This window comes from Amia ocellicauda, chromosome 20 (assembly GCF_036373705.1).
Source record: "Amia ocellicauda isolate fAmiCal2 chromosome 20, fAmiCal2.hap1, whole genome shotgun sequence".
Classification (NCBI taxonomy): Eukaryota; Metazoa; Chordata; class Actinopteri; order Amiiformes; family Amiidae; genus Amia; species Amia ocellicauda.
Window position 1 is genome coordinate 2,741,479 of NC_089869.1, and position 19,077 is coordinate 2,760,555.

A 19,077-nucleotide genomic window follows, 5' to 3' on the forward strand; every position below is an offset into this window, starting at 1 on the left:
CATCTCGTGCGCACAATCTTTTGAAACATTGCGGCATAAAGGGTGCTGTAGAAGCTAGAAAAGGAGGGTTATTGTAATTCTTAATAAGCATATGCACTTACATTGTTCCCATTAAACCGCGTTGTAGCAAACCCAATAGGATATGTTGCAGTAGGACGTATAATGTCACGATCCTGTGCAGAATAGCCCCTCGAAAGACTGAAATCCTTGAATTTATCAGCCCACGCAGAAGGAAAACAAGTTATTGTCCAGATTACACTGCGGTGCCCTTGCAGTTCCTCAAACACCTTATTAAATCCTAACTTGTGAACGTTTAGATAAGAGATCATGCATTCAGTAGTTGAAAACACTGGCAATCAACTCTGCCAAATGCAGCTTTTTTCCTCCCCCCCACCCCCCATAGTATGGGGGTAATTTAAGGGGGGACCTTCTGCAGAACTGCAGCAAAGTTAACGGTAAACGTTGTAGACTGAAAATGTAAGAAAAAAACTCCCCAAAACGGAATTGTTATTTTGTTTTTAACACTGCGCTCAGATGGTATGACTGCTCGTCCGAATGTGTAATGCAGCACATGAATTGCATCCATTAAATATACTACGCTTTCCCGGTATTAGACAAGCTTTGTCATGAATGATCTAATTCATTTAAGGATTTTGTTTGTTTATGTTAGTTCGACTGTTCTTCTTATTTGATAAAGACAGCAAATGCAAAAAAATAACATTAACCGTTCAATATCGTTCTTTTAACAGTTCGGAAGATCCCTTTGTGCTTTCATTAAATGTATATTATTTCTATATTCAACATTTTAAATCGGACAGAATGAGTCAACTTGCTGCTCGATTGGATGATGAAATATTTTGAAATGCAGAACCCTAAAATAATCGGAGGTAGGAGTGCTGATAAATTACTGAAATAAATAGTATTGAAAATTGTGAAAAACAAGAATGTAATAATAATAATAATAATAATAATAATAATAATAATAATAATAATAATAATAATAATACAATAATAAAACAAAAACTTAATGTTTTCTTTCTAAAGAAGCCAAAGTGTAAAAAAGACACCCACATCTTACATATCAGTATAATTGTGATTCTATAGTAATATTAAGGAGGAACAAATACACACATTATTATTCTAAATTCCACTTTATTTGTATTATTTCGTTACTTGTCGCCACTAATTTATGTAAACTAATAAACAATGAAATATGCCCAATACAATACCTACAGTGTGGCCTATTACTGATGGCCCCTAATGGGTCCCTCTTTGGTCAAGTGGGTTGCACAGAAGAGGCTGATAAGCATTCAAGGCCCACAACAGAAATGTGGAGGAAAGCAGACTTCAGTACAGTACATTTTTCATGTCCACAAGCAATATCACAGAGAAAAGAAATATAATATATGGGTTTCGGGGTGTCTTTTGTAATTGTTTTAACTTTTGGGATGTAGGGTTATTTCATCTCTCAACACAAGGGCTACATAGTGCTGGAATAATTAATATAATCAATGGAATTTTAGACAGTCTGTGGAGTTGGTAAAAATATATATTATGCTCCAAATCTGCAGTTTTTTCGAAAGAGTTTATTTGAGATTATGCTTTTACCAGACTAGTGAAATTATGAGACTAGGGCCCGGATTAAATCAGAACTTTGACCCACCCGCTAATAGCAAACTAAAAACCTGTACATCACAGAGCGGTTACATTTCTGATTAGAAGAAAGTGTTATCTAACTAAAAATGAAGCCACAACAGTACAGTTTTGCAGTTTTCTATTAGCGGGTGGGTCAAAGTTTTGATTTAATCAACCCCTAGTTCTCCTTTTCATTTTTTTTATTTTTTTATTTTTATTTTGATCTGAATCTGAATTGATCTGAAATAAAATAAATGTATCAAAAAACAAAGGAAAAAAGCATCATAAATATTTCACAAAGGTTAAGTCAATAAACTTGTCATCTTGTCCTACTAACATCCCTCTGCAAGGTCCACAACACCTTTGTGCACATCCTTCCCACCTCTAGTCATCGACCAACATGTGTAGGGACTGTTGTGCTAGGGTTGTGTCCAAATATCAGTACTTAAGCAGGGCTTGTTAGCAGGAATCACTTAAGACACTCATAAATGCCAATGCATAGTTTAAGTGGCAGCTAATAGCTGCTCTCCTATAAAAGTGGACCTTCATTCTTAAAAGTTGTAAAAGCCACTTTAGATTCCACCAAATAAATGATCACATATATGGAGAAACATTACTACAATTTCCTTGCCCTGGGCTCCAAACTCACACTGCTGACATAAGGAAACACCTTCCTGGGGTTAAAGTAGTTATTTTAAATAAATAGGGTTAGGTAGGTACGTACTGCAAACCACATTCATTCTAGCACTAGAACTAAACTGAAGAACTAAGCTGGAACTAAGAGTAAGGGTTTTACCATGGCCTTCACTAAGCCATAATACATTTTAAAGGACTGCTGATTCTCTATAACCTGCTGAGCACTGAGTTAAACAACTAGGCTGTTTTCAGGGAGAAAAGGTAAAGTTTAAAACAAAGAGCTGAAGCCGAGAGAGATCCAGGGTGGTGTTCATACTGCATAAACTCCCCTATTTAGCAATGCATGATACACTGTCATATGTTTTTTGGGAATATGCTCCAAGACAACTTTATACAAAAAAAAAAAAAAATCCAAACATGGATTATATTTGATAGAGTATGAATTAAAAACGAGAACTTTATGTTTATTTGAAAAAGAATGTCAATTTTTTTAAGCTTATGGATCTCACTTATCATGTCTCTTAAGGATTTTACATTAAAGTCTGTGGAAGGATATACAAGGAAGCACTGCTGTCAGGTTGTTAAAGCTGAAACATAATTACAAGTCTGTCACTGTGCTGTGGAAAATTGACACAGAGGGATTTTTCTGCCAGCGTTTTGTTAGCTAACATTCACCCCAGCCAATAAAAAAAAAAAACTGGAATTTTAGTTATACGTTTTTTCCCATGGTCTTGTATCATGACACATTTGTTGCCAAAGCATGAGGAATTATTGGATCTAACAGCCAGGAAAAAAGCAAAGGCTGTTTTCACTTGCTTCTTCCTAACTCTGCTCTGTCCAAAGAATGGCTTTATTCACAGGGATGTCCCAGAGGTGAAAGGCTAAAATTGTGGCAATTTCTTTAACTTGAATTGGGTTAATTAGATTACAGGGCAGCAGGAACCTCATGAACAAAATGTTCACAATGATTTTCAGCTTTCAAAGACAGTCCAACAGTAAAGTTGTAAAATTATATTTTCATTCTTGTGCTGCATAGTTTACGTAAAGAACTAGAACTCAAAGTAGTGTGAAGTATTTGACAGAATATCTGACTCTTTTATGAGTTCATGTTGGAGTGCTGCTTGTTTTCAATTTGAACCACTTAGCCATCTAAACAAACCTCTCTATGCATAAGACAGGCCAAAACCTGGGGGCACTGTTAAATAATGTTAAATTATCCAGTAGCATTTCATCAGTGTTCTGAAGTCCCTCTAGGATACACCAAACCCTTCACAAAAACCAACAAATAAACAAAATAACACATACATACCTTCTAAAACATAATATTATGCCAGGTTGGCTTTAAATTATTAAGTCTTTAGAAATGGATTATTTTTTGCTAACCCATACAAATTGACAAAAATTCTTGAGCTAACAAAGTTACATTCCAGAGTTAAAATAAATGGATGCAGGACACATGTAAAAAGCGTGTAAATACAGTTACTCCACTTCCTTGTCTTAAATTAAGTGAGTTATGATCTGGGGTCTTGTATTTTTGTTTGAACTTTACAGTCTTCTGGGAGCTAAAGTGTGTAGCAACCACACACGCTTACAACCTGATGTTGCAAGACAGTTACTTGTTTATTTATGTTGGCTGAAAAACCCTACTATAATTGTCTGGCCCCAGCCTTAAAGAGCACACTCACAATGTAATTTGAGTCATTTTGTTTAAACAAAGCACAATTTATTCTATGAACTTTCCTGCCACCTGGCCTTCTCCTTGACACCAGACAATGTCCACCCACTACTATTAGTGCATCTGAATTAAAATCTCCACAACCTACCATATTGTGTAAAAGCCAACAAGAGGAGGAAGAGATAAAGTTATAAATGTTATACATATATCATATTTTCTTGTTCAACAATACAATTTCTACATGAGTCTGCCATTCCTAAAATTGATAAAACCCTACATAGGTCTTTTTTTGCTGTCTTTTTAGACAATTATTCACAACAGTGTTTAAGACAGTGATTATCCTGATCTCATTAAAAGCCTTTGTCTACCCAGAAAAACTTGCAAACTCTTGCAAACGGAAAGGCTATGAGAATACTTCCCCTCATTGTTGAAAAGCATTAAAGGTAACATCAAGTCATGTATTCATGGCTGCAGTCCAGGGCTCTTCCTGTATGTGTTACAGACTGTGTTTCTTTTTTTTTTTTTTTCTTAAGAATGAAAACAAATTCAGAACAAAATCCTTATTCATGATGGGCAGATATATACTGGGATCAACATGGTAATGCAAGATAATTGTTTACAAAGTTTTACAGCACCTCCACATTGGACTGAATGATGTAATCGTTCTTGCAAACTCAGTAAGCTCAATTGTACTTTTTAATGTATTTAAGATATAATGCATATAATGCAGTATAATGCATGCTTACATATTTTTCATATATAAAAAAGGCATGGCAATGTCAGCTGCATCTGTCATTTTCACTGATCAGAACATTTTATTTTTCTTTCTTTCTTTTATGATTTTGATACTAGGCCTATTTTATATTACCAAAAAAAATATATATATACAAACATAAAAAAATACATGAATGGGATTATGACCATCACAAAACCTGAACGTTCCCTCATTCAGTTCAATTGAAATCAATTTGCACTTCACAGTCAACTGTTTTCCTCTGCACTTTTAAGCAAAATCAATCCCAGATGCTCCAACAAGTAATATATTTAAAGTTTAAGATCTCACTGCAGCAGCCATTTAGTCAATTTTGCAAAAGATGGCTTGTTATTATTTCACTTTATGGTATATGTTTCTCTTGTCAAAGTTTATACACAACTACTTACACAACTACTTTATGAATGATCCCAAGCTGTTGTCTTCAAGAGTCTGGACTAAATTATTCAGTTATGCTGACTCTTTGGGATTATTGAAAAAGAGGATGAATGCTTCTTGGATCACTAAATGTGTAGTTAAATTTGTAGTCTGGTTTGTAAACTTTCTTATGATGTAATGCAAGGACCAATTATTTCCCCTCACATAATCGTGCCAAAGTTTTTGTCAGAACCAGGAAAAATAAAAATATCATATAAAAACTATAGTTTAAATTAAAATACTATATTGAGATACTGCAGTATAGCATAGCTATTTGCTCATTTCATACAGGTAATGAACCAGTAAGTACAAAATCATACTTAACCCTTTACTATCAGCCCCATTTATGCCTGGTTGGAACTTGTTAGACGTGCAAAGGTTACATATGGACATATAGGCCTATAAGGAGTACAGGTATGACACCTATCAAATGAAACTAGACAACCCATACTATATTATGCATAGTTGATCATGGTTAGACAAACTATATTACAGTACTACCAAGGTTTTAAACAAAAACATTTTTTTTGTCATTTGGGAAATCTTTCTTTGAAAAAAAATTATGTTGAAATACAACTAAAATTTAAATGTTTTGAAGTGGTTTGGTGAAAATAGCATAAGAAATGAAGGAATAATGTGCATTTGAAAGAATGTAGCAAATGCGGAAATTGTTTAGAAAATTTGTACCACAAAATACGTGCAAGAGGCCCATATCTCCTTTATAAGGGCCACAAGCATGTGGGACCACTCAAATGAAAGCATACAAACTACAGAATCAGTTTCTGCATCATTGATCATGATTAGACACACTATATCGAAACACTACCATAAGATAAAAATTTGCATATTTATGAATTAGAATAATGCCATTTTTGGATTTTATGAAAAAAAAAAATGTAAACATATTTTTCTTTGCACAGTTAATATCTCCTCACAGCAATGTCAGATCTTAACAATCTTGGTATCATTTGAAAGTCTCTAGTTTCCAATGATATGAGTCCAGACTGGCTATAATAATGCCAAAGTTATATTATATATATATATATATATATATATATATATATATATATATATATATATATATATATAATATAACTTTGGCATTATTATTAACTGATTAGTAACTAATATTAAATGATATTAACTGAGCTTATACTAGCAATAACTACATATGAAAATGTACAAAATAACTATTGTAACCACTGCATTGTATTAATGCTTAATCAATTACAGCTTAAAACAACTACTATTTCATTCAAAAAAATACAATGATATGGTTTAAGTGGAATTAATATTATTAAATGTTTAAAGAGTTTAGAAGAGTATAATCTTAAATATTTTAAATTAAATTAGCATTTCCGTTGGTAGTTTGCAACAAACGTATTCCTAGCATGACTCCTTCTTACAACACAGCCATACATTAAGCCAACCAAACAAACCTCTCATATATTTTCTTGCAGCTCAGGACCAAGAGTAATTTGCTTCCCCAGTTTCAAATAAGGGGCCAGCCCAACAGCAGGGTGTTAGCAAACTCAACAAGAGTAAAGAAACCTGAACCTTAGAATATGAAAGGATATCAATGGAGCCCTTCATTTCAGACGTATAAAACTCCCCAACATATGGTTGGCAGCACCTTTTGCCTGCCAAGCAACACACTCTGCTTGCCAGACCACTTTTATAAAAAGCTCCACTCATTTTTAACATTTAGATACATGTAGAGGTTGTTTTTACACAATATAGATATGTATACTGATTTAAAACTAAGCTTATTTTTGGTCACAATCCAAGACCAAATGAAACACCTACTGCAGTAATTTGTAAATCAGATTTAAGTCTAATAGGTTTAATTTAGGTGATAAATATTTACCTTCCAAATAACATGTTTTGGCCAATGGCCATTTACAGATGGAAATCACCCTTTGGTTTTGAGTACAGGCCTTTTTTTGTTATTTTCTACAATGGTTTACTAATACTGATGCTTTATCCCCTTTATAATTCTGTAATCTTTCCACTAATGTGTGATACTAATTTACTTTCACTGTTAGTCGGCTATATATCTTCAAAGATGCAATTTTTGACAGATATAAACATAGCAGAAATTCACGTAAAAAATAACAAGGTGCTAATAATAATACAAATAATAAAGTATTGTTCTCAATATATAAACAGTGCAGAGAACTCATTGCAATCATTGAGGCAATCTCACTCCGTAATGGTTTATTGTCTTTATTTTAAATAGCTGTATAGTTTCCTAATTTCTTAATCATCGTGTTAATGTTATACTGAGATTGCTTCTGGGAGGGCAGTATAGAAGAAGAAAGCAGTAAATCAAGTAGTCATGGAATGAGACCTGTACAGAGTTGTAATGGTGTAAATTGCAGATACATAAAGACCATTCTACAAGGAACAAAGATCAACTAATAATCATATTACAAGGTTAACTTGACAGTTATTTTTAATTGTATATCAATAATTACTTACCAGATTCAGAAGGTGAAGCGTAACATAAATGTATTAAAAAAAGGATTGTAAACTGCAGATATTTCACTAATCTGTCTTGGGAAACACAGTAAGCCTTATCTAGAGTGGGGAGTATCTGTACAATTTAAACAAAGGATCATTTTGCATAGCCTCACAACAGACAATTCTGTTTTTTGTGGCTTATTTTTGGTTTTGATTCCTTAGAGTCCTATTTTCAACAGCATTCATTCCCTTAATTACCATCAGAAATACTTCCTTTTAGGGAATGATCCTGGGAAGCACAATTGCTTTTTTTTTTTTTTTTTAAGTTAATCAGCAGTTCTACTTAGCTGTCAACGCTATTTTGTAAACAGCAGGGCCAAATGTGACACAATGTTCCCTTGCTAACAGATATTTCTTGAATTTGTTATCTTTACTCTAATAGAATCCCAGATAGCGCTTTCCAAAATTTTTGGCATTCTCTGATATGGTGAGGACAATGGCAGGCACAGCTTTTTATTTGCTTTGTTTTGAAGACAGGACAATACAACTTGGTTGATATTATCAAGGGAGTGAATCAGCTATCTAATTTATTTTCCCCAACTTGTTTATTCTCCTTTCTAACTTTCCATTTGTTATATCACATCTGCAGCTATCCAATGAACTCTGCTCTCTTGTGAAGTCTGCGGTTTATCTTTTGCCACCTCAAGCAACAAAAGCCTATGATGCTGCCAGCTGTCCTGCAATGCAGTAATCTCAAGTCATTTCCAAATGGGGGAGTCTGGAAGTATCACATGTTTATCTCAAGGAGCCACATGAGGCGAGAAGATCCACGTTGTGACTCTACAATAAATTATACAAATACTTTTTATTAGTTAAAAATTCCCGACTTAAAAATTACAGCATCTCTCAGCTGTTGTCTTTTAACTGTCTTTGAGCTTGCATATTGAAGTCCCAATTGTTGATTCTGATTTTGCTTTTGAAGAAAAGAATTACTTGTCATAGGGCAGAGATGGACCTACAGAATGTGTGTACAACATTACTGTGCAACAGTGAGACATCTTAAAGGACCCTGTGCATTCAGGGTAATATTTCTACAACATTTTTCACATCTCATATTTGTCAGGATCAAGAAGAAGAAGAAGAAGAAGAAGAAGAAGAAGAAGAAGACTGAAGGACCAGAGTCTCATGGGAATCAAAAGTAATATCTTTAAACTCATCAGCCTGCAACCTCTTATGATGAACACTCAGAGTATTGAAGTAGTCAACAGCCAATCAGAACCAGGTGCTCAGATCTTTGGGGGCAGGGTTGTTTGCCATACAACAGACTGGTGTTCTTGGGCTAATCTTTCTTCTAAAGTGATGTAATTGCATCCATTTTCCATTTATATGTTATAATTGCAACAAAATAAGCTACAATAATTGCTATTGAGGTGAAAGCCAGTAGTTCACAAAGATGTCAGAAGACACATATTACTGCACTGATATAATATTTCTCACTCAACTGGCACATATAGCACGGGTCTATTACATGCCTGGTGTTGGATGTCTTCAGCTTTCCTAAGTGAAGAAGGTAAAACAATTATTCTGAACGATGATCACATGTTAACCTACAAAATTCAAACTAGCCTGGTGAGCTGATGATCTTCAATTAGTCACTGTATTACATTTTTGTAAGCCTCATGGAAGACCATCAAAAATATTTTTTCACAGCTTTGGGAATAATCAAGATCTGCAAAGCTGCGATCTTGGTTAATGTCTTATTTTACAGCTCTTGCAAAGCAGTGTTTAACCCCCTATGTACAGTTAGGCCCATAAATATTTGGACAGTGACACAATTGTCATTGTTTTGGCTCTGTACGCCACCACAATGGATATGAAAGGAAACAATCAAGATGTGCTTGAAGTGTAGACTTTCATATTTAATTTGAGGGTAGTTACATCCACATTGGGTGAATATGTGGCCCCCCCAATTTTAGGGGCTCAAAAGTATTTGGACAAACTAACATAATCATGAATTAAATTGTGAGTTTCAATACTTGGTTGCAAATCCTTTGTAGTCAATGACTGCCTGAAGTCTGGAACCCATAGACATCACCAGATGCTGGGTTTCTTCTCTGGTGATGCTCTGCAGCTGTCTTTAGTTGCTGCTTGTTCTTGGGGCGTTTTGCCTTCAGTTTTGCCTTCAGCAAGTGAAATGCATGCTCAATTGGATTCAGGTCAGGTGATTGACTTGGCCATTGCAGAACATTCCACTTTTTCACCTTAAAAAAGTCTTGGGTTGCTTTTGCAGTATTCTTCAGGTCATTGTCCATCTGCACTGTGAAGCACCGTCCAATGAGTTTTGAAGCATTTGGCTGAATCTGAGCAGATAATATAGCCCTAAACACTTCAGAATTCATCCTGCTGCTTTTGTCAGCAGCCACATCATCAATAAATACAAGGAAATCAGTTCCTTTGGCAGCCATACATGCTCATGCCATAACATGCTTTGTATGCAATTTGGATGTAACTACCCTCAAATTAAAGATGAAAGTCTACACTTAACATTGTGAACACATTGTTTCCTTTCAAATCCAGTGTGGTGGCACAAAATTATGACAATTGTGTCACTGTCCAAATATTTATGGACCTAACTGTATTGGCAAGAATTTAATTACTATTTATCATGCGAAAACATGAAAATACTCATGTAATAAAGGTTCATGCTGTAAGTTATTTTTCTTAAAGCAGCTAGTAAAAAGAATTTAAAATACAATAATATTAACTGATAAAGTTTGTATAAAGGTTCTTATTTGCTAGTAACCCAGGGAAGATATTCTGCAGTGCTGTGTGTGTTTCTTACAGCTCTATGTATTTTGTGAAAAAATTGAATATATCAATTAAATTGTATAAATCACTTATCTGAAATTAATGATGGTGAATTTAAATTGCAATTCTCCAAAACTCAATAATTTAAGGCCTAGGTTTTAACTGGGATGTATATGCTACTTAAGATCTTAATTTAATACATATGTTAAAAATGGTATGAAACAGTTGCAAATACTCAGCACAGCAGAAATCGAAGACTCCCCACACTTTATATTCAGTAAGGCAATAAGGCAGTAAGATTTTTCATGACAAACCTAGTTGAATAGCTTATAGCTTCTCATCAGGATAATGAAAATGGGACCAGACAGATCTTCAGTGCATAACCCCTGTTCCCAGATGTATGGAGCAGGTCTGTTGTAATATTATATGTAACAATACTGAAATAAATACATAATATAGTTGCAAACTGGCACACTGCCAGTGCATTCTCCCACTGTGGCAGGTTGATAATGAAATCAAAACATGATTGAGAATATTAAAGCACCAAATCAAATGGCACTGCTAGTTACACCATTTGTTTGGGTTTCAATGAGAAAACTGCAAAGATTCTATTCCTCACCTAGATGAGGAACCTGTGTAATACAATGCCATTTTTATTATTATTAGTAGTAGTGGTAGTAATATATTTGTTGTGTCTGAGGTATATCCAGACTAAAATCAAACTGTCATACATTGGTTCTGATTACTCTTAGGCATTCATACACTCTACCATTATCATTATTTAAGTGCTTACAAATGAGTCATTTGAGCCCCAGCCACATGCTGCAAATTTGGTTACATCCCAGAGTCATAAATAATTATGTCTTTGTATTATTTTACATGGAGATGAATTTGCATGATTATTTGGGTTTGTCTTATACACATACTGTTTTTAGCAGGCTGAATTATCAGGAACAAATGTAAGGAAAAACCTGAATAAATGAGTAGAGGAACATAACGAATGCAGATCCCTCTAAACAGGTGTACTGCATGATACAATTAAGCAATTAACATCCTATCATGCTCTGTGGCATGTATAAAAATGTAGGCCCAGTTGACCTCAATTCTGCATCAAGAAGGCAGTGCATAAACCCCTCATTACAAAGACAAATGCACATTTGAGAGTTCAGTGGTGCAAAAACCATAGGCACTGGTCTACAGAGATGTGGAAAAAAGTTATATGGTCAGATGAGTATATCTTTCACCATATTCTTGACAAGTGGGCAAGTGCATGTGTGATGTACACCAAGAGAACGGTACAGGCCTGACTGCTCGTCCCTTACAGTGAAAGGGTCCGGAGGCTCGGTTATGCTGTGGTGGGCATTTTCCTGGCATGGTTTGGGTCCACTTGTCCCCTCAGAGTGAAGGGTCACCGCAAATCAAGTTATTCTGAGTGATCACATTTATCCTATGGTGAAACATTTCTATCCTGATGGAAGTGAGTGGTCTCTTCCAGTATGACAATGTCCCCATCCACAGGGCACGAGGGCTCACTGAATGGTTTGATAAGTATGAAAATTACGTGAATCATGTGCTATGGCCTTCGCAGTCACCAGATCTCAACCCAACTGAACACCTATGGGAGATTTTGGACCGACGTGTTAGACAGCGCTCTCCACCGCCATCATCAAAATACCAAATGAGGGAATATCTTTTGGAACAATGGTGTTCCATCCCTCCAGTAGAGTTCCAGAGACTCATAGAACTGTGCCAATAGCATTGAAGCTGTTCTGGTGGCTTGTGGTGTCCCAACACCTTACTGAGACACTTTATGTTGGTTTTTCATTTAATTTGTCACCCATCTGTACATACATACATGCATACATACATACAAACAAATAATTATTATTTATTTGAAAATCTAGCATCTGTGTTTATTTGGTTTGTTACCCTTTTATTTATTTGGCAAATAAAATATATATCAAGATTGTATAATGCATACTTATTGTATTATTGTTAATCTTCCAAATTGTGAATTGGTGGAAACAGCTCAATGAAATGTACTGTAAGTGCTTGAAGTCATACAAATGTCAATAACAATGGACAAAGCCAAACAAGATATTTTAAGACCATATTTAAACCATATGCAACATAGTTTAGTTTAGTGTTAATTTCCTTTTATTGTACTTTTTGAATTTACACTGATCAAACAAAAGGGACATGCAACCTATCAGTTTTACTTTTAGTTTAAAGTGCATAGTTATTTAGATTAAAATCGATTCTTACTAGTTCTGTAAAAGCTGCTTTTCGTAAGAGATGTTACAAACTATTGCCTCAGCAAAATAAGAGGAACTTTGATATATATCTATGAAAACAGCATAACCTGAATATAATGCTGAAATGTTGTCTACTTATAATTATAATTCTCTTTCACACTGTTATAAACAAAGTTTGTCAAATAATGTTTTTTTTTAAATCCATATTTTGACATAGCTTCATCTCTCCAAAAATCCAATGTACTGCAGTGACTTTAGTACAATTAATTTCCATATGTGCTCTGAAAGCACCAAAAATGGTCTGAAATAACAACAACCAATACAGATACTGGTAAACATAACAAGAGACTTTTGATAAGGTAGTGGGAATGGATTGTGTACCATATACAAATAAAAATGAGACCTTTAGAACACACAGTTAATGAAATCCAAAACCCCTCATTATGAGCTCTTGTTCAAACAAATACAAAAAATATTCTTACCTGTTCTAAATAGGCTTAAAAAAGCTCTTCCTGAAATGTGCCATTTTCCAAAGTCCAGCAGTGCTGCTGCTGCTATATCTCTTTGTTCCGACTGTTGGAAGCTTACATCTCTCATTGAACTCTAACTTCACATTAACCACTGTGTCTGCGGACAGGTGACAGTTACCATAGTGATTGCACTGTTTCAGCTATGAGCATGAATATGACATTCTGATGGCTGAGTGGGCATCTGCTTGCAGTAAGAGGCATTGTTTTCGTCCATTCAGCATCTGTTCAAGGCTAATTTACTGACGCTAGTCATAAACCTGTGGAAAAACTAACATCACTGCTGCCTGTTGGCCTGATAAGCTTAACAGCACATTTTCTATATTTCCATGGCACCTGTCAACACAAGTACACGGCTGTGTCACAGGGATATAAACACTAAATCACAAAATGCAGATTTATCATACAAACTGGATGCTAGAGTAAGGTGCACAATGGAAATGTCTGGGGAACATTGTTTAATTCCTAGTCATCTCTTTTCTCTAAACTACCAGATTCTGCTTAGTCAACACCCATAAATGTACTGCAACATTCCCTAGGAAACATCAGGCACACATTAATACTTTGTTCCCTTACTTCTTATGCATACATTTATCGGGCTTATGGTTTATGCCAAGTTGTTTCAAGAGAACTTTGTCAAATGTCAAAAGGGACCAGAATACATGTACAACTAGAAGTAAACTTGCATTGAATGTTTTTAAAACTCTAAAATATACTGGCATGCCCTGAATTTTTCAAAATAATATTCAAGTATAGGTCCTCAATCGAGCCAATCAAGCCTGTACCATAACAACATTGAGAAAGTTTTTTTTGGATCAGAAAGGCCACTGCACACATAAGTTTTGTCAATTCTGTGAGAGGATATATCCCAAGTCCTACATCATAAACCATGCCTAAAATAAAATGTGATGACAAGTTATCCCAAAGGATTAAAGAGTAACCCATATGAATGTTATTGTTTTTTATCCAAGATTTGCCAAACATTTTCATTTTCCATTTCCTTCCTACTTTGGTAGGACATGGTAGGGTGAAAAGCTTTGGCATGGCTACCATATGAAAGATAAACCTGCTGCCAAATAGTTTTATAGGGAACAGGCTACTGGAGCTTAATGAGCTTATTAGACTAGCATATGCACAAAGTTTACTGCTTGGTTTACAGTTTTATTTTCAAGCACCATAAACAAACTACCAGGTCATTCAGCAAATGGAAACTGAAGCAATTAAATGTCTGCCTCTTGATTACAGCTAAGATGTAGTGAGCGAAAAAATATTTAAACATAACAGAAATAAATCTGGTAAACAAAAAGCACCAATGACATGTATGTGACAAAGCTCTGGAAAGCAGAATCTGCCATATGGATATGCACGCTCCAAATGTAACAAAAACCAAAATGTGTACAGAGAGAAAAAACAATTCCAGTTTGTCATTTAACAACCCTGCACTCTGTTCTCCACATGTCTGCTTTAAACCTTCCAGCTTCTGAAAAGCCATAAGGATATTTTTGCAATAGACTCATGCCTACTGAGAACATGATAGAACTGCCAGAAACTCAATTACAGCCATTCTGTTGACCAACTGGTGGCAGTATGTGACCTTTAAGGTACCAAAGACTTCACAACTCTCAGCAAGTAGCATACTACTCCAGCAGAATCCAGCTTCTCTGCAACTCCTTCATATTTTTCTAGAGAGAATGTGGACAAATGCCATACTGGAAAAGTACAAAAAAAAATCTGTAAAAAGTTGAATTGTAAACAATTTACTGTCATTCTGAATACCCTGCTAATATTTTATATAAATGCATTATATGGTAAAAACTGGATGCGGTAAGGCTAAATTACTTAGTTCTCCAAAGAGAGTATAACTCCAAGCCAGTCATATTATCTCTGGATTATCTCTGCTGTGCAAATAAAATAAAAAAAACATGAAAAGGAGTTTAGGAAATCAAGAAAAAATTCAGCACAATCAAGAGAGCAGAGGACTTTGTGTAGATTTATTTATAGACATTCCTTGGCAAGAACCTGCTTGGTTGAGTAATGACAGCCTTACTGTCAGAGCAAGGTGCTCATAAGCCTCTTGATAAGCGAACCAAGAGCTGAATGCAAGGATTTTGAAGATGGAAAGTGCAATGCAACTTTTACTTACAGGAAATAACATACATACATGGGATCCGTACATACATGAGATTTGCTTAAAAGCATGTATTATATATGTAGATATTCAATATTTCTATGCTAGTGGGTTCTTTAAACAGATGACAAGAATAAAATATATCCATCTGTTCAGGACATACAAATCCATCTCCCCAAATCATCCTTCAGACTAACTTGTAAATGAAAATCCCAGCAGCCATGTAAGGTAAGGATAGGTTCTGAGTATGACATTGTTCAGATCCCACCAGAAGTGTCTTAGGAAGAACCAGGATGACAAACATTAATTCAATTCCAAAAGGTTGCATGAGGTATTTAGTTAAAGATGAGTTCACAAATGATCATAAAAGATGTGCATACCATTCATGGAAGACTTGAAAAGGCAACGGTTGAAGCAAGTTCAGTTCAAGTTCATGAGGATGGTTCAGTTCAGTCAGTTTGTGTCAAACACAATTGAATGAAAGATGATCTAGAAAAAAAAAAACATGTCATGTCGGGAATATTCTCCACATTTTGGTTTGTTTGTATTTAATATTAAATTTACTTTGCATGCTATTTTATTATATATATTTTACTTCCAGTTTGGAAACTCTATTTCAGATTTCAAACTTTAAGTTTTTTACTTCATGAGTAAAGAAAAGTATGAATATATTGAATCTCTGAGAAATTTACTTTTCTCAGGGATTCTAGATTTTAAGGTATCAAGATCCTTTGAGTTACGCAATAGATCTTTGATGAGATATAGTTAACGAACCAAATGTATAGGAATTTATTGGCCTAAAAGAAATGTACTTAAAATGTTAATAATATTTAAATATTTATAGTGGCTAGCAATAAAACAAACAAACAAAAAAATGAACAGCATTTAAATTAAACAGTAACCAGTATTTTAAAATGAGGAAAGCTTCAGAGGACTAGCATAGTAAAATATTTATTGAGTGTAGAACAGTGTTACCTACAGAATACTAAAAAGAATAATCTGGCAGTGAATGGTTTGAGATGTCTTTCTCAGTGCTATATAAAAGAAGGATGTTAAAAGTTGGCAATGTTTCTATACAAATACAGATTTGTAAAAGGGAGTTATTTAGAAATGTAGCATCTAGAAAAAGCAAGTTTCTTCATCGTAGTATCAAAGACAATAGTGAGCTATTTATTTGCCAAATACATCACTGGAAGATATTTTACAAGGTACCATCATGCAAGCCCATACATACAGTGAGGGAAAAAAGTATTTGATCCCCTGCTGATTTTGTATGTTTGCCCACTGACAAAGAAATGATCAGTCTATAATTTTAATGGTAGGTGTATTTTAACAGTGAGAGACAGAATAACAACAAAAAAATCCAGAAAAACGCATTTCAAAAAAGTTATAGTTGATTTGCATGTTAATAAGTGAAATAAGTATTTGATCCCTTCGACTTAGTACTTGGTGGCAAAACCCTTGTTGGCAATCACAGAGGTCAGACGTTTCTTGTAGTTGACCACCAGGTTTGCACACATCTCAGAAGGGATTTTGTCCCACTCCTCTTTGCAGATCCTCTCCAAGTCATTAAGGTTTCGAGACTGACGTTTGGCAACTCGAACCTTCAGCTCCCTCCACAGATTTTCTATGGGATTAAGGTCTGGAGACTGGCTAGGCCACTCCAGACCTTAATGTGCTTCTTCTTGAGCCACTCCTTTGTTGCCTTGGCTGTGTGTTTTGGGTCATTGTCATGCTGGAATACCCATCCACGACCCATTTTCAATGCCCTGGCTGAGGGAAGGAGGTTCTCACCCAAGATTTGACGGTACATGGCCCCGTCCATCGTCCCTTTGATGCGGTGCAGTTGTCCTGTCCCCTTAGCAGAAAAGCACCCCCAAAGCATAATGTTTCCACCTCCATGTTTGATGGTGGAGATGGTGTTCTTGGGGTCATTCCTCCTCCTCCAAACACAGCGAGTTGAGTTGATGCCAAAGAGCTCGATTTTGGTCTCATCTGACCACAACACTTTCACCCAGTTCTCCTCTGAATCATTCAGATGTTCATTGGCAAACTTCAGACGGCCCTGGACATGTGCTTTCTTGAGCAGGGGGACCTTGTGGGCGCTGCAGGATTTCAGTCCTTCACGGCGTAGTGTGTTACCAATTGTTTTCTTGGTGACTATGGTCCCAGCTGCCTTGAGATCATTAACAAGATCCTCCAATGTAGTTCTGGGCTGATTCCTCACCGTTCTCATGATCATTGAAACTCCACGAGGTGAGATCTTGCATGGAGCCCCAGACCGAGGGAGACTGACAGTTATTTTGTGTTTCTTCCATTTGCGAATAATCGCACCAACTGTTGTCACCTTCTCACCAAGCTGCTTGGCGATCGTCTTGTAGCCCATTCCAGCCTTGTGTAGGTCTACAATCTTATCCCTGACATCCTTGGACAGCTCTTTGGTCTTGGCCATGGTGGAGAGTTTGGAATCTGATTGATTGATTGCTTCTGTGGACAGGTGTCTTGTATACAGGTAACGAGCTGAGATTAGGAGCACTCCCTTTAAGAGAGTGTTCCTAATCTCAGCTCGTTACCTGTATAAAAGACACCTGGGAGCCAGAAATCTTGCTGATTGATAGGGGATCAAATACTTATTTCCCTCATTAACATGCAAATCAATTTATAACTTTTTTGAAATGCATTTTTCTGGATTTTGTTGTTGTTATTCTGTCTCTCACTGTTAAAATACACCTACCATTAAAATTATAGACTGATCATTTCTTTGTCAGTGGGCAAACGTACAAAATCAGCAGGGGATCAAATACTTTTTTCCCTCACTGTAAGCAGGCACAGTCTTTATTGCTCCTGTACTAAGACCATGACTTCCCCCTGTTCAATGCATTATACTGGAAAAATTGAATGTACAGTTGTTATCTACAACCCCAACTGATTGACCAAATGATCAAACAGAACTGGGGAACTGAAATGAAAGAATCAAGTCCTGAGAAAGCTGCCAATGAAAAATGGTTTTGACCGTTTTGTGAGTCTATAGCTCTAGGGAGTATTTTCAGCAGTATGTACAAGGTCTGAACTGGAGGTATGAAGCATACACAAAGATAAAATGCCACTCCAAGTCCTATGGGTGTTCCAAATTAAGGTTACCTATCAACTATCTCAATGCCAAAAGAGCCAGCCCACTTGGCAGGTATGAGCTGTAAGAAGCATTCCACATAATATCCAAAAGATATATTGGCCAAATGTAGAGGAAATTAATGCAATACACAGCCACCCATTATTTGTGGGAAGCTAGTAGTGTTGTCATGCTGAAATATACACAACAGGGAGTTCAACTTTTGTCCCTTTAGGACAACATGTATAGGTTCCAGCTGTTCTTTTAAAATTAATTCCTCCACGGTGATGACATATCTTATTGTCATGCCCTGGTTCCATGGCTTACCAATTTGGGGCATTCAAGAATTTATTCCAAAGATATGTTGTGGATTATTTTTAGATCATTAGTTAATTACAGTTAAAGGAGAAAGCATAAAGTACTATGTGAGGTCAGCCTAACAGATCCCAGCTGCATTCATTGCAAAGGGAGGATTTAACAGTGTTTTTATTTCCAGAATAAAAGGCTATGGGCAAATTGGCAGTATTAGCATCTACAGGGCTTGGGATTTACTTATTCATTTTTCTTTGCTTCAATGATTTGTATGAGAGATATAAAACAACATGAAAGATAATCACTTGCAGCATAATAATATTTTATGGTGACTATAGTG

The 19,077-nt window shown here is 35.6% G+C and overlaps 1 protein-coding gene across 33 annotated transcripts in view; it reads right to left on the minus strand.

The window, feature by feature from the left end:
• LOC136715658 (sorbin and SH3 domain-containing protein 1) overlaps positions 1-19,077 on the minus strand; it is a 165,474-nt gene that overhangs the window by 108,116 nt on the left and 38,281 nt on the right. For 31 of the 33 annotated variants that reach the window (XM_066692968.1, XM_066692994.1, XM_066692988.1 and 28 more), the window contains exon 2: positions 15,697-15,805. The exons of 1 other annotated variant lie outside the window; for it this stretch is intronic. In XM_066692968.1, the coding sequence (XP_066549065.1) occupies positions 15,697-15,703 (7 nt within the window). In that variant the 5' untranslated portion in view covers positions 15,704-15,805. Of the gene's footprint in view, positions 1-101; positions 367-15,696; positions 15,806-19,077 lie in introns of those variants that run through there. One more of the 33 variants, XM_066692977.1, reaches the window with a different exon arrangement.